Source organism: Asterias rubens, unplaced genomic scaffold, assembly GCF_902459465.1.
Source record: "Asterias rubens unplaced genomic scaffold, eAstRub1.3, whole genome shotgun sequence".
NCBI classification, from domain to species: Eukaryota; Metazoa; Echinodermata; class Asteroidea; order Forcipulatida; family Asteriidae; genus Asterias; species Asterias rubens.
Genome location: NW_022985698.1, coordinates 252705 through 279791, shown reverse-complemented (window position 1 = coordinate 279791; position 27087 = coordinate 252705). Strand labels below are relative to the sequence as shown.

At 38.3% G+C, this 27087-nt stretch overlaps 1 protein-coding gene across 2 annotated transcripts in view; it reads right to left on the bottom strand.

Annotated features, from left to right (window-relative positions):
• Positions 1-960: 960 nt before the first annotated feature.
• Positions 961-27087, bottom strand: part of LOC117305744 (mRNA-capping enzyme-like) — a 39503-nt gene continuing 13376 nt past the window's right edge. The window contains exons 1-15 of one of the 2 annotated variants that reach the window (XM_033790619.1): positions 24088-24178; positions 21672-21759; positions 21133-21346; positions 19649-19813; positions 18882-19021; positions 17074-17183; positions 16677-16771; positions 15194-15295; positions 14604-14736; positions 13682-13753; positions 12494-12658; positions 10171-10245; positions 6160-6260; positions 4580-4770; positions 961-1877 (exon numbers count right to left, since the gene is read on the bottom strand). In XM_033790619.1, the coding sequence (XP_033646510.1) occupies positions 1678-1877; positions 4580-4770; positions 6160-6260; positions 10171-10245; positions 12494-12658; positions 13682-13753; positions 14604-14736; positions 15194-15295; positions 16677-16771; positions 17074-17183; positions 18882-19021; positions 19649-19813; positions 21133-21346; positions 21672-21726 (1818 nt within the window). In that variant the 5' untranslated portion in view covers positions 21727-21759; positions 24088-24178 and the 3' untranslated portion in view covers positions 961-1677. Of the gene's footprint in view, positions 1878-4579; positions 4771-6159; positions 6261-10170; positions 10246-12493; positions 12659-13681; positions 13754-14603; positions 14737-15193; positions 15296-16676; positions 16772-17073; positions 17184-18881; positions 19022-19648; positions 19814-21132; positions 21347-21671; positions 21760-24087; positions 24179-27087 lie in introns of those variants that run through there. The other variant, XM_033790620.1, reaches the window with a different exon arrangement.

The window sequence follows — 27087 nt, the reverse complement described above, 5'->3', positions numbered from 1 at the left end:
TGTTCCTCTTTAAAATGATACCACATTTGCAATGATTACATGTTGCTGAACTTGGCTACACGAATAACAATGAGCCAAAGTCACAAATCAAATGTGCCAAAATTACCGTTGTTATGTGAATGGTCAATAGGTAATGCTCAATAACCGAACCGATCAAGCTTTTCAGAACCATTAATGGTTTACAAAACGATTTGCACCAGTAAGCTCATCGGACATAAACCCTCATCTCACATGTCTCATGAAAAACACCTTGTTTGATGGGTATTTGCAAGACGATTTTCCACAGCCGAATGCAGTCCCATACTTGCAGACTCTTGGACCAAATGCCATCTTCCAAGATGACAACGCTCGCCCCCATCGAGCCCGACTGGTGACTGACTACCTTAACAATTTTGGGGTGCACCGGATGGATTGGCCTGCTAACAGTCAAAACCTGAATCCCATGGAACATCTGTGGGACCAGCTTGGCCTTGCTGTCCACGCCAGAACCACCAACACATAAACTGTGGCTGACCAAACCATGTTCCTTAATAAAGAATGGAACGCCATCCCTCATCATCAGCGCATCACAGGACTTATGTGCAGCATGAGAAGAAGGTGCCAGGATGTCATCAACGCCTTCGGATCATCCACTTGTTACTGAACTTTTTGTATCAATAAAGTGTATTAAGATCAGTAAGTTGTCTTGCTCTATACCAACTTTCTTGTCTCAATAATGTGGATTAAGATCAGTAAGTTGTCTTGCTTGTTTGAATTACAGTGTCAATTTGATTGTTCACACGTAAACACAAAATTGCTAATTTTGGCACATTTGATTTGTGACTTTGTCTCATTATGATTAACGTGGTCAAGTCCAGCAACATGTAATCATTGCAATTACGGTATCATTTTAAAGAGGAACAGTTCAGCTTTGCAATGATATATACCATATACAAAGAGAGTATTAAATAATAACAAATATACTGGATTGAAAAAAGTTTCCTTACTTTTTGTGAGCAGTTTATATCGTGGCCAGTGCAGTACACTCTTGAAGAAGCAATTGGTTAGTTTTGCAAATCCTATGAGAAACTTGCACCTTTAATCCTCAATGTTTTAGTACGGCACATTCGTGTCAGCAAGATGGTCCATTCGGCAAATCCTCACAGACATTTTGACATTTCCAGTTGGCCAGTAAAGCATCATTTCTGGGTCTGTGCTTGGCAAATCCTTTCAGTATAATGCACATATCGTGGCAACAGCAATACACTCTTAAAATAAAGAGCCAATGTACATTAGTGTCAGCAACATGATCAATTTGGCATAATCTCAAGTACTCCGAATATCTTGGCCATTGCAATACACTCTTAAAGAAGCAATAGTTTGGCAAATCCTATCCCAAACTTGCACCTTTATTCTTGTTGTTTTAGTACAGCACATTCTTGTCAGCAAGATGGTCCGGTCAACCAATCCTCAGACATTTGGATATTTCCAGAAGGTCAAAAGCATCTTGTTTGTGTGGCAAATCTTTGCACACCTTGTCCAGTGCAATACACTGTTAGAGAAGCATTTAGTTAGTTTTGCGAATCCTGTCATAAACTTGCATCGTTACTCTCGTTGATTTAGTAACAGCACATCCTTGTCAGCAGGATAGTTCAGCAAAACCTCACCTACCAATCCACAAAGTCCACTACACCACACTCAGTGAGTCAGATGGTGGGTTTGCCTCGGTGGTGGCATGAGCTGACTATCCCCTTCTGTTACCCGCTGCTTCTTAGTGGATGATTCCCTACTGCCTTCTTCCGACGCTGGACGCTTACCGGTTGGCTTCAAGGCGTGCTCTTCAATGAACTTCAGTAGGATGTCCTTGGTGACTGGATTAGCAATGCTATTACACACGGCTGTTAAGAAATTATACATAGAATCAGAAGGCTATGACGGAAGTCGCTATTACATTCACAGTGTGAGAGATTTGGGCCCTATTGCATAGAGCTGCTTAAAGGCGAAGTATACGTTTGTCAAGACCCAGTCAAGACAACTGTGTCCTTAAGTCAAGACAACTGTGTCCTTAAGCAAAGCTACTACAAGGCTGTTTAGAAATACATAAAATCAGAAGGCCATGACATACATGTACAGAATGTTAGAGATTTGGGCCCTATTGCATGTATTGCATAGAGCTGCTGTGGAGTATCATGGCCTAGCCCTTAAGAGCATCAGAGTGTGGGTTTCGAGTCCCAGTCGTGAAACCAAAAGGTTATGACATATTCACGTACAGAGTGTGAGAGATTTGGGTTTTATTTCTTAGAGTTGTGATTGAGAGCACCGGACTCAAGCTCTGAGTGTTTCTGTTCAGCAGAGTGTGCTTTTGAGTCCCAGTCATGACACTTGTATCTTAAGCAACGCTATTTTACACAGGTGTTCAAAGAAAACATGAAATCAGAAGGCTAAGACAGAATTTGCTATGACATACATGTACACAATACGATGTAGGGAGTCTTGGCCGGTTATTAAGAGCATGGAATTCAAGTTCTGGTGGTAAAGTCATTGGAGTGTGGGTTCAAATCCTGGTCATGGCACTTGTGTCCTTGAGAAAGATGCTTCACTATAATTGTTTCTCTTCACCCATGGGTATGTATGAGGGATAATTAGGAGGTCCACGGTTGCAGGCGTATGTACACACACACTTGTGTGGGGTGGTGGTACATGTACATGTAGGGTACGACAGGGGTTTATTTCAAGTGGAGTACCATGTTGTTGTACACCTTAAAACCAAAAACAAGGCGGCACCCTCTGTGTGCATACTACAATGTATGTTATAGACATTGACAATACTTAATAGACAACCAACCCATAAGGGTCCATTCAGATGAAAAAAAAAACTCACAAATGAATCCACTCTAAATATTTTCACTCAAACCCTCGTCTCCATTTACAATTTTAAAGTGGTTTACAGGTACTTGAATTTTTTTTTTTCAACAATCGAAAAAACTGCTGACATTACGGACACAGACGCAAAATGGTACACTCTGTTCTATTGCATAGCAAAATGTTTGCCTGTTCAGCAATTTGGTGCACAATCACAATTACAGCTTTATATTCAACAGCCATTGTAAGCAAAGTAGAATTAAAAATGGTAGAAATTTTAAGACTATTGGTACTACAACAAATGTAGTATCAAATAAACAAAGAGTTAAGCTTGGTTCATAGTTCATGCAAATGCTCTGTGCGAAGCGAATTTCACTTCGTCATACGTAAAAGGAAAGGAAGCACGTACCGATTGTCGCGTCACCATCGCATTGGCAGGAAGTATGAACCCGGCTTTATAAAAAGAATTTATTCTTTTCTCAAATACCCTTATTATTGGATTACCCAAGTAATAGACGAAACATTTCCCGTCCTTTATTGATTTTAAATATGAGAGTGATTTAGAAAAAAACACTTTGACAATACTTAATAGACAACCAACCCATAAGGGTCCATTCAGATGAAAAAAAAAACTCACAAATGAATCCACTCTAAATATTTTCACTCAAACCCTCGTCTCCATTTACAATTTTAAAGTGGTTTACAGGTACTTGAATTTTTTTTTTTCAACAATCGAAAAAACTGCTGACATTACGGACACAGACGCAAAATGGTACACTCTGTTCTATTGCATAGCAAAATGTTTGCCTGTTCAGCAATTTGGTGCACAATCACAATTACAGCTTTATATTCAACAGCCATTGTAAGCAAAGTAGAATTAAAAATGGTAGAAATTTTAAGACTATTGGTACTACAACAAATGTAGTATCAAATAAACAAAGAGTTAAGCTTGGTTCATAGTTCATGCAAATGCTCTGTGCGAAGCGAATTTCACTTCGTCATACGTAAAAGGAAAGGAAGCACGTACCGATTGTCGCGTCACCATCGCATTGGCAGGAAGTATGAACCCGGCTTTATAAAAAGAATTTATTCTTTTCTCAAATACCCTTATTATTGGATTACCCAAGTAATAGACGAAACATTTCCCGTCCTTTATTGATTTTAAATATGAGAGTGATTTAGAAAAAAACACTTAACCATGTTAACAAGCAACAACAAATAACTCAACAAGTTTTTGTTTTTCGGCATTTAAGCCTGCATGTTCACTTACGTGCTAAAAATGAAATAATTTGTTGATGGTTTAAAGGTAATAATTTAAAGCGCTTTGAAACGCCTGTGGAAAGCGATATACAAATGTAATTTTATTTTATTATTATTATTTAATGATTGATCATTATTATTTTTGTTATTGTTTAATTTTCGGGGGGGGGGGGGGTTGGCCTTCTGTCAAAACCACCAAATACATTTTTGTCCCCATTTGAACAGTTCTCATAGTTCTATAAGTGAAATTTGCTACCTCAGGAACTACAGTCTTAGAAGACACAATCGATACATCATTTACTGCCTATATTAACGATTTAAAGCATGTATGTATTTTAAGTTTGTGGTAACACAATGTACATGAAATCTCTCTTTATATTGTGGTGGCACTGAAAAGTATCTGTAGTGTAAAACTCAACATTTCGATCAGTGTTCTCCAATGGTCTTCAAGAAAAAGGTGCAAGATATTTTGACTTACCGACAGCTGTGGCGTATCCATTGGGAAAGCTCTTGTCTGTCCTCTCTCTCATGAAAACCCAACTATTATTGGCAAATTTGCACTCGATGATCTTCTTGTCGTATTGCTTCAAGTCCTTGGTGATCTTGATTTCTGAGAATGGATGTGGAGCACCACCAACGAAGAGGAGACCTTTGGTTTCAGGTAGCATTCTGTAATAGTTAATCAAGATTATTATTAGATATTTCTGGTATTGAAATGAGTATGCCTCATAGAGTGAACTTACACCCGTTTTATTGACTCTAGAATGACCCGAATAAATTTTGGTTTCAGACAAGCGAACTTAACATACCTAGCATTACCATTGGCTTGGCTCATGACAAGACCAATGACCGATACCAAGGTACTCCAGAGTCGTTCCGAACGACTGCAACAGTCGATCTTTCGACTTCTAGTGCGTCCAGTCGCTCCACACTGTTTCAGACATTGAACTTTTCATGTACTTAATTCAGAATTTGATTCGGCGCAACTCTGGAGTGCCAGTTTGAAACGGGTGTTAAAATTACTTGCGCTTGGAAGCCTGAGGAAATCTGTAAGCATCGGGGGCTTGCTATGTGAACCAGAAACACCAGGGTTAACCCAGGCTACTCTTCCAAGATAAGTGTTCTAGGTTCTTTTTCGGCACATAACATTTCCTAGTTTACAGGACCTACAGTTAATGTCTCATCCAAAGACACAATAATTATAGTAAAGTGAATTGCTTAAGTGCACAAGTGCCACAACCAGGACTCAAACCCATGCTCTGCTGATCAGAAACACCAGTGCTCTTAACCGCTCGGTAAATGTGAGAGTCCAGCATGCCATGGTTGATTATCGAGTCTAGCCCAACAAGAGAGCTGTAAATCCCATTGCGTTGACCACCGTGCTTTGTTTCATTTCTATGTAATAATGTGTAATGGTTTTAAAACATCTGTTATAAGAAACAAAGGATGTTTGAATTGTTTCCCTGTGTTTGATATGCTCGAGACTTGCACAGATTTTGACACTCAGAAACAGCCATCATTAAAGAACCTTTGCAGTATTGAAATAAAAGTTGAATTGAATTGACTTGAAAAACTTGCCCAGTTTTTTACACTCATAAACAGTCAATATTTGTGAGCATTTTGCAGTATGAAAAAAGATGTTGAATTGAATATCAAAGTCTTATAAAGCACACGTATCTACCAACGAGGTACTCAAGGCGCTGAGTATATATACATTTTTACAGAAAGATAGGTTATTGAATTCTGAGACCCAATTATGTAGCACCATATAGGGGTTTACAAGGTGCAGCTGCAGGGAACACCGGGGCGAAGCTCTTCGGGGCGAAACCCTTCTCTTTTTTGATAAGTGCACTTGTACGTGCGTTACACAACACACAGCACCAGCAGCTTTACATCCCATCCAAAGGACAAAGCAATGGTCAAGTGTCTTGCTTAAGGACAGAAGTGTCACGACAGGGACTTAAACACACACTCTGCTGATCAGAAACACCAGAGATTGAATTCGGTGCTCTTAACTGCTCGGCCAGAACACTTCCACATATATAAATAGTGCCTCACCCTGGTTTGTTGAGGGTGGTTATTTGCAGCTTGAAATCCACCGAGTTAAGACTTGGAGGTTTCCATTTCAGCACCACATCACAGCGGCCTGCTACATATCTCTGCAATGCAACAAACAAGTAAATCATCACTAATAATTTAGAACATATAACATAGCTGCCAACAATTGAAAATTTCAATTAGTAATAAAACATCGTGGCATATCCCGGCGTTTGACATGCATACAATTTCTACGAAATTGCGCATCGCGGTGTTTGACATGCACACAATTTGTATGAAATTTCAGTGTTATCCTTTGGGAGTGGCCCCCCTTTCCATGTGATGCAGTCTTTGTTCATTTGAAATGCAAGATAAAAATAAATTGACAATATGCAAGAACAGAATGTCATACATACATGTACCTACAGATCCCTAGAACTGTCATCATTGAGAGCTTTATAAGTAGCTGATTTGGCTCTCTTTAAGAACAAGGTGTCAAATTCTCTAGCATAGCAAGGGCCTTTCTGTTGAGCTTTAGTGACCAGTAGAGCAGACAGAAGATTATTACTCATAGATCCTCTAAAGTCTGTTTTGTTTTTTCTGACCTGACTGAATACTCTCTCGCATTCAGCATTGCTGTGTGGGATGGTGAGAATACCAAGCATGACCTTGGCAAGCCTGTCATAACACAGTTGACCAGAAGGACCTATCACATCAGCCATCAATGTCCACTGCTTATCTGCATCTGTTTGTTCTAGTACTGCTGGTGGAATATCATTCAGCTGGTAAGCGAGAAACTGCTCCTGAGTGCATCAATGGCATCATGCATGGTTTCAGATTCCTTAGCCAGTACCATACATGGAAATTTATTGATGAAGAATCTCACTGAGGAGAACTTGGCAGCCACTCTAAGGTCCAAGTCAGCTACTTCAGCATGTAGAAGAACATCCGATTTGAGAGGAAACTTGGCCACAATGTAATCACAAGCTTTCGTGTAGTACAATCTGACGATTGAGAGAAACTTCTCACATTCACTCGCTTTTAATTCAGTGGTAATTATTTCCCTTGTTTCACTGCCAATCACAATCTCGCAGTCATCTTTCTGATTCTTTGGATTTCTGTAGTCTAGATTTGTCAAGTTACTACTGACTGCTTTGATGGCATCAGGGATGACAAATTTGCTATATATGTCTTGTAGCAATCCTTCCAGTTCTCTCTTCAGTTTGTGGATTAAGGGACTTTTTGTCTGAAGAATTACACTTTTACTGTCAAATGAAGCAATGCTTTGACTCAAAAAATGTGCAAAGGCCAGCTTAAACTTTGATTTTAATGCCTTTACAATTCTTTCCTGCCTGGTGTCTTCATTCTCAGAATCCATTTTGGATTTACCGTTGCTCTGAGTCTGAGTGTTTGAAGCTGGAGTGCTTCCATGAGTGATGGTTTTCTTAGATGTTGGTGTGGATGCTTTACTGGTGGTAGTGATAGTGGATACTCTTTGGGTTGTTTTCTCATTTGTTTTCTCTGTCCGTAGCTTTTTGGTTGGCTTGGCTCCCACTTTTGGTGCATTGTCATTATTTTGTTGTTTTTTCCCCTTACTTCCACTAACATCCACTTTGGATGAGCCTGCAGAAACTTTACTGCTACCTGATGGAGTCTCGTTAGCCACTCTTGGACTTGAAGCCACCTTTGGTATTTGAAAGGCCTCCAGTCTTGGAGATATCTTTACAGTTGCTTTTGCTACTTTTTTCTGTTGTACAATCTCCTCCTCAAAAAAGAGACTCAAAGCTCTCCAATGATGAAGAAAGCGAGGCAAACACTGGCCAAGAGACAACCAACGAGTACAAACATGCTTAAGAATTTTCTGAACTTCATTTCCGCACAGTTGTTGGAATTCTCTCAACTTCATTTTCCTATTCACGCTGGCCTCAAGATAGTAGAAAACATCAACAAGCAGTGAGTCCATCGAAAATGGTAGAGCAGACGAAGCAGCTTTAGCAGCTAGATCAATAAGGTGATTTGGGCACCCAAGAACAATAATATTTGGTTGACACTCCTTCAAATAACTTCCAACTCCTTTCCTGATTCCAACCATCACTGCTGCATTGTCTGAACCTAGTGCTGTACAATTTTTCCATGGAATGTCATGTTTCTCCATTTCTGATGTGAGAAGTTTAGCAATATTTTCCCCTGTTGACTGAATTGTAAATTTGGAATGGAAAATAAGGAGCACGAGGTTTGCTTTTCCACATCATCATAGAAATTAATGACGATTGGGTACAACTTGCTGTCACTAGTATGGCTTCCATCTGTGGATATTGAAAATGGACTCGATTTCATAGCTGATATCATCTTATTTTGGGAGTCTCTAGCCATTTCATGCACCAGGCATGTTGTCTTGGTCCGTGCACTTGAGAACTTTTTTACCTCATCGGAATTGGGAAAAGCCTTCCTTAGCAAGGGTCCCACATGACTTGCTGCTGAGAGAGGTATATTATGTTCTAAATAGAAAGCAGTGAATAAACACTCCGCCCGAGTAGTATTGATATCGTGTTGACTTGACATAAATGATGTCAATTTTGTTGTCTGTGCCTCATCTTTAACATTAGTGAGATGGAGTTTTGATTTGGAGTGTGTAACTATGTCAGACCGTCCACCGTGTGCTACCGATATGTCCCGTCGACATACTTTACAAAATGCATGTTGTTTCCCCTTCTGTGAAACTGTGATAAAGGAAAAGTTATCACTGTATTTCCTACTGTAAAATTGTCCTTTCTGTTTACCTTTGGAAGCCATGAGGAACGATGAATATTCAAACAATTCTAAAAAATTGCAATGTGATGATGACAGAACAAACTCACGGTGTGCTGAATAACGTTAACGTTAGCGAGATGCACTTGTTTTCACGCATTTTCATCATGTCCATACTGTAGATCTTGAGCTGTTTTTCTCCCGCGAAACAACCATAAAATGATAACTTTCTCACGGGCTTTTTAATGGTAAAACTGTCCTTTCTTCCAATCCTGTAAAATTCCGTTCAACAGTCTTGTTTCACGATGCAATCTCAGAAAGTTCCGTACGAATTTTGACAGGTCGCCGAAGCCATCTTGAAAGTACATGTATGCCCGCATCGCGCGCATTCTGTCGCTGGTTTCCACGCGTTTTCTCATAAATTTACGATGATGCTGGTATCCTGCTGCACAGCGATATCGATACTATTAAAACCGAATGTTTTCATGATTCTTCCAGAGTCGTTGACGGTGGTATAGTGCATATAAATGGCATTTAAATGGCAAGGAATCGATTACTATTTACACAAAATCAAATACCAACAGTTTATTCGACTTTTCAAAGCTGAAAAAGAATAAATGCATTACAATTATACAGGTTTTTTTTTACCATGGCGGGAAAGTTGAAATTCGTAATATTTAATAGGAAATTCGTATTTTCGTAATTCACAGATAAATTCGTAATAATTACGAAAAATTTGTAATAGTTGGCAGCTATGATACAATAATAATTAATAATATCAAAGTCTTATACAGCGCACATATCTACCAACAAGGTACTCCAGGGGTGAGAGTCAATACTGACAAAAAAGTCTGAAACTTGAATACATATTCAGGGGTGCATTGAAATTTGGACATTCCTCAGGGTTATAGATTCCAATAAGGTTTTGGAAACAGTATCCAAAGCGCTAGAGAAGTAGACCAATGAACAGGATTTCTTTATTTGTGGAAACCAAATATTGTCTGCTTTTTCTTCACCAGGCCGACATAAAAAGTCTGAGTTCAGCCAAAAGTCTGAACAATCTCATCCCTGGTACTCAAGGCGCTTATAATGTATTTTTACAGTAAGATTGAAGGTTGATTAAAGTTATAAACAAACAAGTTTTGCAACAGAGCAAAATTATCATTATTATTATTATTGCTATTATTGAGGATGATCAGTTGATACTTCAAAACTCTCCGTAAAAACAAATGCAGAGAAACCATGCCGAGTATAAAAACATGGCTATTGTTTGATTCTACTTACATCTTTCTGTGGCTGGAAAATGACACCGTCCGTTTCATGACCAAGTTCCTGCTTGGAAAACTGACCCTCTAAAATCTGTTAAGAAAATGCAGTTGATTGTTATGGTCATGAGACATTCGATACATTCTGAACACTCAGAATAATCCACTGTGGTTTTATTTTGATGGATAAACTATGCCAACCCTGCAATTTGAAATCATGTAATGAATGCATCTACAACATACACAGTCAACTCTTCTGCAGTTTGACCATTAAATATCACCCACTATGGTTTCATTAAGGGAATCAATGTGTGGTGAAGAGGTTTTCTACTAGTGGTTTAAACCCAACGAGGCCTGGTTCTTGATAATTTTACCGAGACAAAGTCGAGGTAAATTATCAAGAACCAGGCCTCGGCGGGTTTAAACCACTAGTTGAAAACCGATTCAACACACTTTGATTCCCATTCATAAATACCTTTTCGGTCAAAAAACATCAACACTTTTGGTCAAAAAGTTAAATAAATGCAAACAATTATAATTGTTCAATGATTTCTTTCAACACAACACCCCTCCAGCTATGAAATGGTGAGGCCCTCCGTCGCCCTGGGGTAAACCACTCCTTATAAGGGAATGCTGTGCGCGTCGCGCATATCGCGTGATGTGGACCAACTGTTTCAGCCGTTGCTCTCGACAAATAGGAATGAAGAAACTGTCTTATGAGCACAGGTGCAAGCTCGCGTGTCACGCCCATGTTTCAACACTTTTTACACTTTTTACTGGTCATAAACAAAGGTTTATACACACCCACGTGACGCGCTCTCCGCCAATAGGAATAGCGAAACTGTCTGAGGTATTTATGAATCATTAGTATGTGACGGGCTCTACAAAATAAGTTTTATTTTTTATTTTATGTGGTTTTATGCTTTTTAGGGTCTACATTTTCACATTTTCTTAAATAGAAACTTTGTTTTTAATCAATAAAGGTGAATAAAACATGTTCTTTTTGATAGTTAATGTTTTTATGAAACGGGCTGTTTCTCCAGTATGTTTTATTTTTAGATTATGAGATAATCCATTTTTCAAAAGGTCATAACTTTTGAACCAAACATCACACAAGTGTGTAAGAGATGTCAAAATGAAGCTTGTTGTATGCTCATTTCAGCCATGTATAAAACCCAACAAGTTAATTTTCCCCCTTGTGACTCATTTTCACAGAGCCAATCACATACGATATCATGCGTTGAATACAAAGTTCACAGTCAACCGACCTTTATGTCGGCTAGCAATGTGATATCAGGATTAGAACACTTTTTAAAGTTCTTAAAGGTTCCACCTTACACACCACTTTCAGTTGAACGGTTTCAAACTAGAACTGGAACTAGAACTGGAAATGTTTTGGGGGTTGATTAAAGAGAAAGTGACCAGAGCAGGACATGAACCTGCAACCTTCTGACTATCTACCCACTGAGCTATCTACTCCTAGCAGTGCTGCTTTCCTATTTTGTCAATATCTTTGTTCGGGGGTGCCAGTCAGAAGCCATTCAACCTGTAACTTCCATACAGCCAGGGATCACAATGAAGTTTATCAAACAACTTGGGAAGTGGCAGCAAGCGAATCACCTTAACCCTTTCCTTACCATAGGGGGCTTTAGTCGACCAAGCTTACACACACAACACCACTCAAGCCTTAGCACAAAGGCCAATTGTAATAACCCTGTAGTTTTGTCACAATCACCCTCCATATATCCAAGCTGACCATCGTTGGAAAGTACAAGATTTGATATTTCTAATGATGGCAAAATAAATTAAGCTTGCCATTAGAAAACCCCTTTGATTTGGAGTTACGTTCATCAGCTTTGGTAATGTTAGTTTCAAAAGGAACGGCAAGTTTGAAAACAGAAAAAGTGGATGAGTCGTGGTCGAACGGTTAACAGCACCAAATTCAAACTCTTGTGTTTCTGATCAGCAGAGAGTGGGTTCGAGTTCTTCGGATGGGATGTAAAGCCGTTGGTCCCATGTGTTATGTAACGCATGTAAAAGAACCCAGTGCACTTTTCGAAACAAGAAGGGGTTCGCCCCGGTGTTCCTTGTCCAATAATAGCAGCAAATTGTGCCACAGCACCTTGTAAAACATTACATAGTGCTATCTAAGGATTAGGTCTCCTAACTCAAAACGTAGACCCACATATTGCAGGAAATACTGTATGTTACAGCGCCAGGAGCATCACTGAGCGACGGACATGTGCGCAATATAAGAAGCCACAACTATTATTATTATATTAATTTTATTATTATTATGTCTACGAGTAGGAGAATTCAAGATTCAAGATTTGAATACATACACTTCTTGTTTTGGTGATGTCCCAGAAGTCTTTCCGCCTGACGCTGAATGGTTCCTTAGTCTTATCAATAATCCCCTGAGTGATTTGCTGATTCCTCGTCTGAATTATCTCTTTATCGATACACAGTAATCTCCGATCAAAATCACAATGCCCAACAGGTTGACCCTGAAAATAAGAATAGAGGGCTTGATTTCACAAAGCAATAAAATCCATCGTAAGACAAATTGTCAGTATTTTATCACAGTGATTTGGATTGTGACATCACACTTTCCTTCAGATGGGACGTAAAGCTGTTGGTCCCGTGTGTTGTGTAACGCATGTAAAAGAACCCAGTGCGCTAATCGAAAAGAGAAGGGGTTCGCCCCGGTGTTCCTGGCTGTGGCTGCTTAAAGCGCCGTAGCAACTTGTAAATCCTTACAAGGTGCTACATAATTGGCTCTCAAAATTCATCACTGCAATAACCTATCTTTCTGAAAGTTTGTATATATACTCAGCACCTTGAGTACCTTGTTGGTAGATACATGTACATGCGCTAAATAAGACTTCGATATTATTATTATTATTACTTTACTTAGCAACTGCCGTTGAGTTGCAGTTAAGATCAATCTTAGCTCTTTGTGAAATCGGCCCCAGGTACACAACTTTGCTGTCACTTTAGCGTAGTTGGTATCTCTCCTCACCTTCGACCTCTCTGAGGACCCTGGTTCAAATCCAATCAGGGGTGCTATGTGGGTTGGGTTTTCAGTCTGACTGGGTGGTGTTTCCCTGGAATACTTCTCTTGGGGTTCTCCCGCTACATTAAAAACTTTAACTTCTTTCCCCATCTTCTCTCCTTGGCTAATACAGTGATAAATTCCTCTTTTCTGAGAGTTCTGTAAACTCGAACACCCAGCACAAAATCAGCCGCTATGAAATTCTTAATAGTGGTCCCGGATTTTGAGTTCAATGCTCTTGGTTAGGGTCAAATAATTCTGTACTTTGATTTTATACGTGCTATTTTTCCCAATAGACCGTTTGATCATAGTGCGGCCATTTTGATTTTCTCCCATTCAAACCAATGTAACCAAACCGAGACTGGAAGGAGGAATGATCTGGTTCCTTTCTGTACAATGAATGATATTATTCATTGCTGGTACTGAACAAAGGAAACATGACTAAGATGGAAGAGGGAAGAGAGATCAAGCTTACCTGGAATACCACCACATCATATATGAGATATCTCGGAATAGCATGGCTACCAACTCTGTCAACAACCATCTCCTGTTCAAGGTAAACATAAACAACAACATAAAAAAAACACCTGTACATTGGTGGATCAATCAATCAATTTGACTGAACAACAGGATAGTTTTTTTAAGATGAATCGCGGGTGCCACTTTATACAGTGCAAATTAAATGAATTTAGAACAATGTTTTATTTGCAATGTTTTGCGGTGTAAATTTTTAATCTTTTATCTTAAGTGCACTTCTGCAGATTGTTATTAGCTGGGATCCATGGGAGATCAGTGAGTTTTTCTTACTGAATGGATTTCCCAGGATAAACAATAAATAAATAAAAATAAATTAGAAGGTGCAAGTAAAAAAAGGATCCATGAATTTATGGACAACATGTGAGTGCCGCTACAACTTTTTTAAACACCTCCTTCGATGGTGCTTTCAGGAAGGGTGTTCCACTAGGTGACTGCATGAGGAAAGAAAGAATACTGGGTTGGTACCTATTAGGCATGGGCAACTAGTAGAATTTACTACTCGACCAGTCGCACCTCAAATAGTTGCGACTACGACACTAGTCGCGACTAATGTTTAATTTTCAAGATGCATTGTGACAATGAATGCCACAAGCACAATATAGTAAAGTTCAAGCTGAAAGGATTGACGGATTGTGTCACTGATGTCTGATTGTGTTTTATAATACGTTGTCATGAATAGTCGTGAGGTATAGTCATGGCAGCGAAGCGACTCGACTAATGATTTAATATTCGCGACTACTAGTCAACACTAGTCGTACTAGTTGCCAGGCCTCGTACTTACATGGGTGGTATGATCTTAAGAATGAAGGAGCCATGGGAGTAAGGTTTGATTGTTTTAGGGAGAGTTAATTTGTACTTACCCCGTCTAGTAACGTTTCCGATAGATGTCCCTCTTCTTTACGTCTAGGAAATGTCAGATCTTGAATACAAAAGATGACATTGTCTCGGTCGACCATGTACACCCTGTTGGGACCTTCGATTAACATCATGTACCTAGACATAAACAAAACATCTGATCACAAAACAATGCAGGTACACATTCCCTCCTGGGTGATTAAGGTCATTCATGCATCTGTCACTTCTCATCTTGACAAGTGCAACGCTCTTCACTACAGTCTTCCTAACAAACAGATTTCTAATCTTCAGCGCCTCCAAAATACTGCTGCCCGCAATGTGACACTGTTTAGAAAATCCTGTTCTATCACCCCCATTATGAAACAAATACACTGGCTCCCTATCTCTTAACGAATCATCTTCAAGCTGATGCTCATTGTCCACAATGCACTTAAAAGCTCTCCACTATATCTCAGAAATACTTCAACTTTACACTCCGTCTAGGAACAACATAAACCAGAACTGCAAGAAATAGAATTGAATGTCATTTACATGAGGAGGGCTACACTTGAGGAACACCTGTAGCTTAAATGATGATGATTCTGAATGGCCCTACCTGATTCCATCAGCTTTCCAGCTGACCTTGTAGGGTTTATGCTTAAGAGCTGCCAGGTTCTTGTTATCCAGAGAGACAGGCTGACATCCTGGGAAACCCTGTCTGTAATCAAAATTGTATACAATGAATGAATGTTTATGAGTGCAATGGTGCAAATATTTTCATAAGTTGAAAGATGGTATACACATAATGAATGTTTATGAGTGCAATGGTGCGAATAATGTTGAGTTGAATGGAACATTCCAGCTTTCAACGAATGAACATATTCGCACCATTGCACGAATGAAAAACATTCATTATTTGTTTTATATAACATCCAAGTAGATCTTTGTCATTTTGATTGAAAGATACAACTTTCAAAACAAAGCGTAGGCCTAAAATTTTTAATTGTAGAAGCCGAATGCTACAAATTTTACTAATTTTTATGCCTTGCAGTAACACCTGCTGCGTTACCAAAGGCACGCGCACGCAGTGATGTTTTTACTCAGCTTTTTCGTTCCATCCGAAAAGTACCATTGCACGCTGCCAGCGTGCAATGGTACTTTTCAGATGGAACGAAAAAGCACGGTGAGTGACTCAGCGTGCAATGGTACTTTTATTTGCTATCACGTGACAGACAATCCTCCAATCAAATGGCAAGGATCTGCTTGGGTGTTATATAAAATGTTCTATTCAACGATGCAGAGCCGAGTTCAATAGAACATCCCATCTTTCATCGAACGGGTGTTTACATATAAAATCAAATCTCACACAATCTGTGGCAATCTGTGGTTTACTACATGTATCTGTATATCTGTATGGTCGGTGAACATTTACAAGACTAAAATACACAACACCATGTGACAAGCTCTCGGCCAATCAACAAAGACAATCAAAGGAAGAGGTGTTATAATAATAAACATTGTGAGAAACTCTCTCTGACACAAACAAAGTCTTTGAGAAAGAGGTAATTCCTCATTAAAATCTTTGTGTCTGAGAAAGGCTTCAGGCTTTGAAGCCTTTCTCAAATTCTGTGCAAAAAGGGTGTATTTCTTTTTTGTTTTTCTTGCAACTTCGATGAACAATTAAAGACCCCCGGACACTATTGGTAAATGTTAAAGACCAGTCTTCTCACTTAGTGTATCTCAACATATGCATAAAATAACAAACCTGAGCTTAATTGGTCGGCAAAGTTGCGAGATAACTATGAAAGAAAAAAAACACCCTTGCCACACGAAGTTGTGTGCTTTCAGGTGCTTGATTTCGTGGAAAATTACTTCTTTCTCGAAAACTATGTCACTTCAGAGGGAGACGTTTCTCACAATGTTTTATACTATCACCCTCTCCTATAACTCGTTACCAAGTAATGTTTTATGCTAATAATTATTTTGAGTAATTACCAATAGTGTCACTGCCTTTAAGCTGAGATTTTCACAGGTTTGTTATTTTATGCATATGTTGGGATACTGGTCTTTGACAAATGAAAACAAAAAGATGTACTTACTTTGGCCATCCTGCCATCCTGGAGATCTGCTGCCTTAACCGGTTCACTGTTTGGTACTCGGTCACAATACTCACACCGGTTACTCCTTCCATAAACTACCAACAAAACACAAGTCAGAATAATAATAACTAGTTCTTAAATTGTCTACCTTCCGCCCAGGTAGTAGTTATAGTAAAGATTTGCGGTAACAACATGTAATGATAATCTCTAATTGAGTTGGGGTGATTCTGGAAAGAACCATTGGTTTCAACACGATCTTAGTTTTGTTTAAAGTATGCTCTGATCGCTTTCTGGAGTAAGGTAGTAGTTAGATGTATTACTTCAGTGCATGTCTTTTCAGCGGTGTCTGTATTTGTTGTGATACATACTGTGAAGCATTAATTATTATTAGATGTACCTGTTTATTGACATTGACATGACCTCCTCGAGGTCCACTAGATGAGCCTGGAGACTTGCCGGTACTTCTTGTAGGAGATGACATCTCATCTTCATCTCGATCATCAGAACCTTCAAAGAATAAAACCCAACACATATGTTTTTTTAAAATGACAACCTTTCAACCTTTCCTTTAAAGACACTGGATACTATTGGTAATTGTCAAAGACAAGTCTTCTCACTTGATGTATCTCAATACATGCACAAAATAACAAACCTGTGAAAATTTGAACTCAATTGGTCATCGAAGTTGCGAGAGAATAATGGAAGAAAAATCGCCCTTTTTGCACAAGTGTGCTTTCAGATGCTTGATCTTGGGACCTCAAAACCAAATTCTAAGGTCTCAAAATCAAATTCAAATTTTTTAGTAAAAAATTACTTCTTTCTCAAAAACTATGTTAGTTCAGAGGGAGCTATTTCTCACAATGTTTTATACTATCAACAGCTCTCCATTACTCATTACCAAGTAATGTTTTATGCTATTAATTATTTTGAGTAATTACCAATAGTGTCCACTGCCTTTAAGTAAACAAAGACACATTTTGAAGGATTTGGAACTTTGCATGGTGGAAGTATAATAAGATTAGGTTTGCGATGACACCATTTGAAAATCTCTTTTGAGTACTGTTGACAACTCAACAATTCAATCAGTATGCTCTGAACGTCTTCAGGAGAATGCTGAACTCTGTTGCTGGATGCTGCTTCTTTTTTGGAGAATAACAGTTAATCTTGTTAATCTCTAACCATAATGATCACACTTGGTTTATGGTACAACCTGGGAAGCGGCAGGAGGAAATCACAGAAAAGGTTGTGACTTTGTCTTTTCAATATATTGTTGGCATTTATATATATTTTTTTAATCAGGGAAACTACATGTAAGTAAATGTCCCTTGTGGTTTATAACTTTATATATGCAAATATTTTGGACACATTTCAAAGTAGGGAAATCAAAGACTTTCATCTGAATTCAGACCTGATGCCTGCCTGTTAAAAAAAAATGTTTTTTTTTTAGGTGGAAAACATCATTTTTACCTATGGGGCCCATGAGCTATTTTTAGACTATCGCCATATTGTCATCACGCTCTAAAGCTGTTTGGGGACTAATACTTCACAGAGGCAACAAAGGCGATTGCCACCAAGCCCCCTGGTCATTGCCTTGGTGCCCTTGAAAAGCTCCAGTAGAAATTTACAATTTCCTCATAGGGTGCCCTTTACCAAGGAGACAATCCCTTTGGTGCCCTTGACCTTTGAAAAATCTATGGCTGTTTCAAACGCAAGTATAATAATAAAAAGGAAATTTATAAAGCGCTTTCAACCAGAGGATGCAAAGAGCTGGAAAAGGAAAAAGGACAGACTTGTATGTATAAACAAGAGTGCGGAATTCAATACGCTGAGCCAGTGGAGGTCACGAAGAAGGGGAGAAACATGTACAAACTTGGGCCTCTTGAAACTGAGCATGGCACACCTGTTCTGACTTTTTTTTAGCTCAAGATACCTACTCTGGACTTTTTTTGAGCTCGAGATACAACTCCTGATTCAGTTTTGGGCAAATGAGCTCGGGCAAATGAGGAGTAAATGGTAAAGCTCGATTCATACTTCCTGCGAATGCGAATCGAATTTTGACGTCACAAATTCAACACAAACAATTTGCAAAAGTTAGACTGTGTTCAACTCCTCCGAAACATTTGCTCTGAAAACAGCCATGTGACGTCAAAATTCACAGTTTAGAGCAGTTTAATGACTAACAGGTTTAGAATGATTTGTCCTTACCTGAGCACCAATCAGGTTGTTCTGGTGCAATAGGTGTATCATCAACATCTCCATATCTCTTGTACAGCTCATCAATATAGAGACCTTTGTAGATACCTGGAGGTCTGCTCTTAGAAAACACTGTCACTGCTGCATCAATACTGTAAAAAAAGAAAACATTTCAACACATGGAGTCGGGTACTCAAATTTTCAGATTATTTTTAAGTTCTGCATGGACACGCCCCACAGTATCTTTGTGAACTCATCTCTACCAAGCAAAGCAGTCGGCTCAACAGTCTGCTGGATCCCACTTGCTGGTAGAACCTAGATCAAGAACAATACGTTACTGACTTTTAGCGGTCCTTTTCCACAGTATTGCGAGTGCTCAGACGTACGCGTGCAATATTGAGCATGCTCGCGCACGCTCAGAGCCGCAAAAAGGGACCGTTATGTCTGCTGCTAGTGTCTCATAAACAGTCTCCTATTGTTAGACACAACCAGAGCCCAAATTCATAGTTCTGCTTACCGCCAAATTCTGTGCTCATGATCACCATTCTTTGCTTACCATGCAAGTGCCAAAGTTCTGAGCTACTGTAGATGTGTAAGCAAAAAATTATTGGATTACGCATGCTAGCAGAAATTCCACAATTACCTGTGAAATACGCTTGAGGTACACCGTAAGCATGGAATTATCTGTTTCCGTATGCACCAATTCTTCGCTTACGTTAAGCGGAGCCATGAAGTTGGGCCCTGATCTGGATTAATTTTGACGAGACCTCTACACTTACCTCCAGTCCATCTGTTCCACCAGGAATGCACAGATTAAGAATCCAGTCCTATTGAAACCATGCGTGCAGTGAACGCCAATCACATCCATAGGGTTCTTAGCAATGAAGTTTGTACACACCTGGATGAAGGCCTTGGTTTGATCCGCAGAGGGACATTCTCCATGCCTGGAAATAACCAATCAATCAATCAATCAATCAATCAATCAATCAATCAATCAATCAATCAATCAATCAATCAATCAATCAGAAGTCTTTAATAATACTACTAATAATAATAACAATAATTGCCTTATTATTAGACATGTTCAGCCGTTGATTTTAACAAACTCTTCCTAACTTAGGATTAATCTCAAGACTTAAAACGGGTTAAAGGCAGTGGACACTATTGGTAATTACTCAAAATAATTATCGTCATAAAACCTTTCTTGGTGACGAGTAATGGGGAGAGGTTGATGGTATAACAAATTGTGAGAAAAGGCTCCTTCTGAAGTGCCATAGTTTTCGAGAAAGAAGTAATTTTCCACAAATTTGATTTTGAGACCTCAGATTAAGAACTTGAGGTCTCGAAATCAACCATCTAAACGCACACAACTTTGTGTGACAAGGGTTATTTTTCTTTCATTATTATCTCGCAACTTCGATGACTGATTGAGCTAAAATTTTCACAGGTTTGTAATTTTATACATATGTTGAGATTGAGATACACCAACTGTGAAGGCTAGTCTTTGACAAATACCAATAGTATCCACTGCCTTTAAGTTGCATATCCATAGATGTCAGGACGCATTGAACCAATCTTAAGTTAGGATGAGTAATACTCGCCCTAACTCAGGATAGTATTAATCCTAGCGTTTTGTGAAATCGGCCTTAAAGCCATTATACACTTTCGGAACAGAAAAAAAGAAAAAAGTTCACAGATTTACATATAAGTTACAGGGTTTACAGAAGGTAATGGTGAAAGACTTCTCTTAAAATATTATTCCATGAAATGCTTTACTTTTTGAGAAAACATTAACACAATTAAGTAGGATTTGAAACTTTGCATGGTGGAAGTAAGATATAGAAAAGTTTGCGGTAACACCATGTAATGACTATCTCTCAATGAGTTGGGGTGGTTCTGAAAAGAACCGTTGGATTAACTAATCCAACGGTTCTTTTCAGAACCACCCCAACTCATTGAGAGATTGTTATTACATGGTGTTACCGCAAACTTTTCTATATTAACACAATTATCAATTCTTGATATCGAGAATTACGGATTTATTTCAAACACATGTCATGACACGGTGAAACAGGCGGAAACAAGGGTGGGTTATCTTGTTTTTTTCTCCCAACTCCGATGACCGATTGAGCCTAAATTTTCACAGTTTGTTAATTTATGTATAAAGTTGTGACACACGAAGTGTGGGCCTTTGGACAATTCTGTTTACCAAAAGTGTCCAAGGGCTTTAAACAAGACTCCATACATTATAAATTCTACTTACCCACGGCACTGTAGTTTAAAATGCTTAGCTCCCTTCGTTTCCACAATCTGCTTATCATAAAAGCGGTTTGTATTTGTTAGATCCACCATCAGCCCCATCTTGGTCTTGTGGCCGTCCAGATAAGAAAATAACATCTGAAGATCAAATCGATTCTCCTCAGGAATCTGACGATTGTAGTTTGGGCCGAGAGGTGTCTTGAAAGGTAGAAACTTCCCTGGAAGAGAGTAAGTTATCATAACATTAATAACAATCGGCAATGCGCCGTATTTTTGACCGCGTGAGGGCGCTCTCAAACATAATGTATAAATTCCTAGGTATAATTCATTCAAACCCAAATCAGTTATTAAAGGGTCTAGGTACTTTTTGTAGGACAAAAAACACAATGTCCACTCGATTTATTAATAATTTACGATTAGATCTGGGTTTAGTAGATGGAAAGTTCTAGGTTCTTTTACATGCATTGCACAACACGCTGGACCTGTGGCTTGACATCAGGACAAAGGAACGATGGTTAGGTGACCTGCTTTATTATTACATACCTGCAATCAGTTGACCTTTACGAGGACAGTTTAACCATCTGTCTGGGACCGCCATGGCTGATGCTTCACCTCATCCAAGGCTTGATAACTGCAGACAAAATAATCAAATCAAATTACAAAATAATATACAAGATTCACATGAAAACAAAGGAACATTTCAGATATGAATATTTCAAGGGATGTTTTCTACAATCATCATCATTAGACATTTTAAGCCGTGTAAGTTTTATGTATAGATCTTAGACGAGTATTTTTTAAACGAGTAATTATGTAATGTTCCTTTATAGGCACCGGACACCTTTGGTATTATTGTCAAATTAGTCTTCTCACTTGGTTTATCTCTACATACCATAAAATAACAAACCTGTGAAAATTTGAGCTCAATTGGTTGTCAAAGTTTTGAGATAATAATGAAAGAAAAAACACACTTGTCCCACGAAGTTGTGTGCTTTCAGTTGCTTGGTTTCGAGACCTCAAATCTAATTCTGAGGTCTCAAAAACAAATTAGTGGAAAATTACTTTTTTTCTCACAAACTACGTTAATTCAGAGGGAGCCGTATCTTACAATGTTTTATACCATCAACCTCTCCCCATTTATGCTAAATAGGTTTTATGCTAAATAATTATTTTGAGTAATTACCAATAGTGTCCACTGCCGTTAACTTTTAAGGATACGTTCATTGATGTCACCAGGGTTAGTATAAATTTGGTTGATAATCCTGTTTTTATCAACATGATCAAGGCAAAACTTTTGTGCTAAGCAAACTTTGTGCTTAGGGGCTCAGCTCTAATTGGCTCTGGGCCCAATTTACAAAGCTGTTTGTACAGCAAAGTACTGCTCGACAAATTTCTTAAATGCTTGACAAATTTCTGAAATGCTCGGCGAAAATTGAGTGGGGCACCAGCCACAACAATGCAAACTTTATCCTATTATACTGTACGTGTTGCAGTTTTGGGTGATAACCTATTTCTGCTTAGTGATACTATTCTGTGCTAAGCAGGACTTGTGCTTAATACAGGCTTTATGAAATTGGGCCCTTGTTACAACCTCCATCCCACATGTACTTCCTGATGAGACAAAAGCCATAGAGGTCTAACCGAAGATTACATTCGGGGATGAGTGTGCTATTTCTCAAGGGGGATTCCCCATTCAACACTGTGCAATCAATGTTGCAGCATGTAGGGGATTACCCTGCACCTTGAATTGAACTCAAAGGAAAACTGCAACTGTTTGATTTGTTTGTTGTATCTGTTAATCAAACAGTACAGTTTTCTAAAGCTAGCGTTATTATCCTGGTGTCATGTGTTTTCAGTAGGATAACAGAAAAATTGTTCACAATCAAAAACTGAAAGTTTTTTTTTCAAATCATCTATCCAATTTTTAACAATATATTTATAAATTTTTGGTTTTACGCTGCGAGAGACAGTCCGCCATTAACAGTGCTTATGCATGCACGACATTGGAGCAACGTCATATGTTTTCACACCTTTCATTGGTTGGTATTTTATTGAATATTCAGAAGCTAGTATGGCGTGCAAAGTAAATCAAAAACATTATTCAATTACTACTTAACAAATTTAATGACATTTATGTCCTAAGGCATTATGGCTACTATAGAATCCAGAGATATCATGAGGCATGAAAGTAAAACACCCCACTCCCCTTGAAACACACACACTTCATACAAATCCGTTTTCCCCCATTTCAGACCAGTAATGTTTGGTTTCAGGAGATAAGAAACCAATCTATGATATATTCTCTTTAATATAGACTTAATATTTATTACGCTTATCAGAATTTATTACAGTATGCAGTTAATCAAACAAAATTTGTTTTGTAATTTTCACTTAAAATATTTTAATTTTTTCCTCATATTGGCACACCATAGAATCCCAAATAGTAACCACCTCACGTGACTGATCCATAGTGACTAAAACAGAATGAAACTCAATCTTGCAGATAGTAATTTTGTTTTGAACTTTTGAGGTTGGATGATGTTTCTTTGGCTCATTTGAATGTTGGCATAATATTAATAATGCACTAGTGATTAGTACCAAAAATCAATCATTTTAATGTTTGATTTTTTTAGCATAACCAACGACAGGAAACTTTTTTCTCAGCATGATTAAGGCTGATGAAAATACAGACCGTGAGTAAACTGCATAGCTTCTGTCACCGGTGCAGCTTGCACAATCTAGCGGTAAATGGGAATCAAAGTTGGGGACCGAAAACATATGAGGGTCGATAATGTGTGACGCTACGATACTACATAGCATAGCTAGCCGTCCCGTACATATTAATAACATACAATATGAACAAATCACTCAACTTTTCATTTTGTACTGTAGGCAGTAGTTCAAAAAATTGCACTATTTTACAGACGTATTTTTAATAATTAACCGTTACAGCTCTTACCTTATATTACTTCCTAGGAAAAAACACAGCTAGAAAGAGTAATTCTGGTGGTTCTTAGCTAACATTATTGTATATTTTTATTTATTTTTATTGTTTCACAGTGTGGTTCAGTAAAATTATTATAGAGTGCGCCCTCACTTGACCTGATTGAGGTCGCTTGGTGGCGTTTTATGGGAACAGCAAACTTCTTCTAGGGAGCAGTGATCTGAAAACTACCCGTAGCAACCCATACTTATTGCTAAATATTCTAAAATACTATAAAACCACTATTGTGTCAGCCTCTTGAAAACTAATCACTCAATTTTCGATAACTAAACAGATTTCTTTCATTTGGGGCCTATGCTTCTTGAAACTAGGATTTGACTCTTCCAAGAAGTTAATAACCAATGGTATACCATCCCTTGTTTCTTGAAAACTAGAGGGTTGGAATGAGTACTCTTCCATTAACCAATGGTGTACCATCCCTTTAAGATATATTTCTTGAAAACTAGAGGATTGGAATGAATGTACTCTTCCATTAACCAATGGTGTACCATCCCTTTAAGATATATTTCTTGAAAACTAGAGGATTGGAATGAATGTACTCTTCCATTAACCAATGGTGTACCATCCCTTTAAGATATGTTTCTTGTAACTAGAGGGTTGGAATGAATGTACTCTTCCATTAACCTATGGTGTACCATCCCTTATGATATGTTTCTTGAAAACTAGAGGATTGAAATGAATATAGGCCGTCAGTCTGTGCGCAACTTCTCAAAAGTGCTTCTGTTTGCAAATATTCATGGTACGCGCGCATCAAAACGTGTTTTGAATACATAATGAGCTGTGGGTGTCCTTTTTAAAAACTATAATATCAAACCTCATAGTTTGGTAAAATATACGAATTAGTTTTGTGAATCATAAAGGTTTACATTTTCGATCAGGCTAATTGTTTATTAATTTAAAAAAAATATTTCCAGAGGTTTTTTGATAAATACTTTTACGTTTTTGTGCTAAAATTTAAGTCTCAGAAAATGTCTATTTTTGTTATGTTATCGAAGTAGATTTGAACAAGTGTGGAAAGGTTGTTTGTTTCTTTATGCAAATCACTTGTTTATGTTTTATGATGTTACGGGAAACAGTCAGGGTCACGGCAAACGTGAAGGGTTCATCAAAAAGGAGTTATATTCATGTCACATTTTGCGAAGGGTTTTCTTTAAAATGTGCATACGGTTAAACAAATTTGACAACCCTTCATTTAGAAAAACATCTCAAGATAATCCTCCTTCATTTTAAGTGTTGTCGTTCAAATATTTCCCACCAAGCGGAGCGTTTTACTGACGCGCTAATGAACACTCGGATTTTCTCGTGAATTCTCAAAGGGTCCGAGAGCGCCTATTCTGACCACGATTTTGCAAAGAAACTCTGCGCGTCAGCTTCATTCTCGAAGTTACGCAGCCCTACTCTTCCAATAACCAACCATGATGATGTACCACCCCTTTATGTTTCTTGACAACTAGATGATTGGAATTATTTGACCTTTTTTCACTCAATCAAATGATGTGTGAGAATGCAATGCTTCTTTTTAAAAAAACGCCGTGTCTTGCTTTCACTTTTCTCATGTTTTAACGATTTGATGAATGATTTTGTGAAATGTTGTCAATAAACAATTATCCTCCGAAATAAAAAAGGAAAACAATGCCGCAATGCCCAACAAATCTACTGTCTGCATATAATGAGACAGTTTTAGGCCTACGTTGCTTTAAACGGCAGTGCATTTAGTGAACAAATCTTCTCGTCTTTGTGGGACTTAACGCTGGGTGTCGCGTCACTATTACGTCACAGGCCTACCTGCAAAGCTGCTGCGTCTTCTTCTGGTTCATCGAGAAATAATTTCCAATAAATAGGAGACTGGAAAGCAATGTAACTTTGCTATTTTGTATTGAGGATGTTTAATAATAATAATAATAAACGAGAGTTATAAAGCGCATTTTACAAAATTCAATGTGCTGGAAGAGTGCTGCGGAAAAGACGATTATGAGAATGGATGTGTTTTTAATTTACTCTTGAATGTCTGGAGTGTGTTGGTGTTCCGAATATGACTTGTTAGGGCGTTCCAGCACCGGGGACCAGCGACTGAAAAGGACCAGTCCCCTGCCCTTTTGGGTGTGCGAGGGATTGTCAGATATTCGTGGAAACACGGAAAAGCAGTGGTTAACTTTGCAGGTAGCTTGTTTGTATTGAGGATGGTGGTTAGTTATATTCTTTAAAAACACTGAAAAACAGTTTTACTTTGCTGGTAGCCTACTGCAGTTTGTTTGTATTGAGAATCTTAATGGTCAATTATATTCATTAAAAACACTGAAAACTAGTAATTTTACTTTGCTGGTATATAGATGTTTGTATTGAGGATTTTTATTGTCTGTTATTCTCGTTAATGACAGTCCCTTGGCATTAGGTCATTTTAATGAGGTGATAAAACTGAACGGTTGATGTGCCATTTCATCATTGCAACAACAAGACATATGCAAAGGGCACTTCCATTGGAAAATCTAAAAGGGAAGGTATACGTTTGTGTACTTTTAAAGGTAATGGAAATTAAAAGCAAATTTTAAAGGAACACACGTTGCCTTGGATCGGACGAGTTGGTATACAAAAAGCGTTTGAAACCGTTTGTTATGAAATGCATATGGTTAGAAAGATGTTTTAAAAGTAGAATATAATGATCCACACAAGTATCACTCAAAATTGCACGGTTTTCCTTTTACGTCGCGAACTAACACGGTCGGCCATTTATGGGAGTCAAATTTGACTCCCATAAATAGCCGACCGTGTTAGTCGACGAGGTAAAAAGAAAAACACGCAATTTCGAGGCATATTTGTGTAGATCATTGTATTCTACTTTTAAAACATCTTTCTACCCATATGCATTTTATAACAACCGGTTACAGAACGCTTTTCAAAGACCAACTCACGATTCATTAAAATAAACGCAAAACCTTAAAATCTTGTGAGACAATT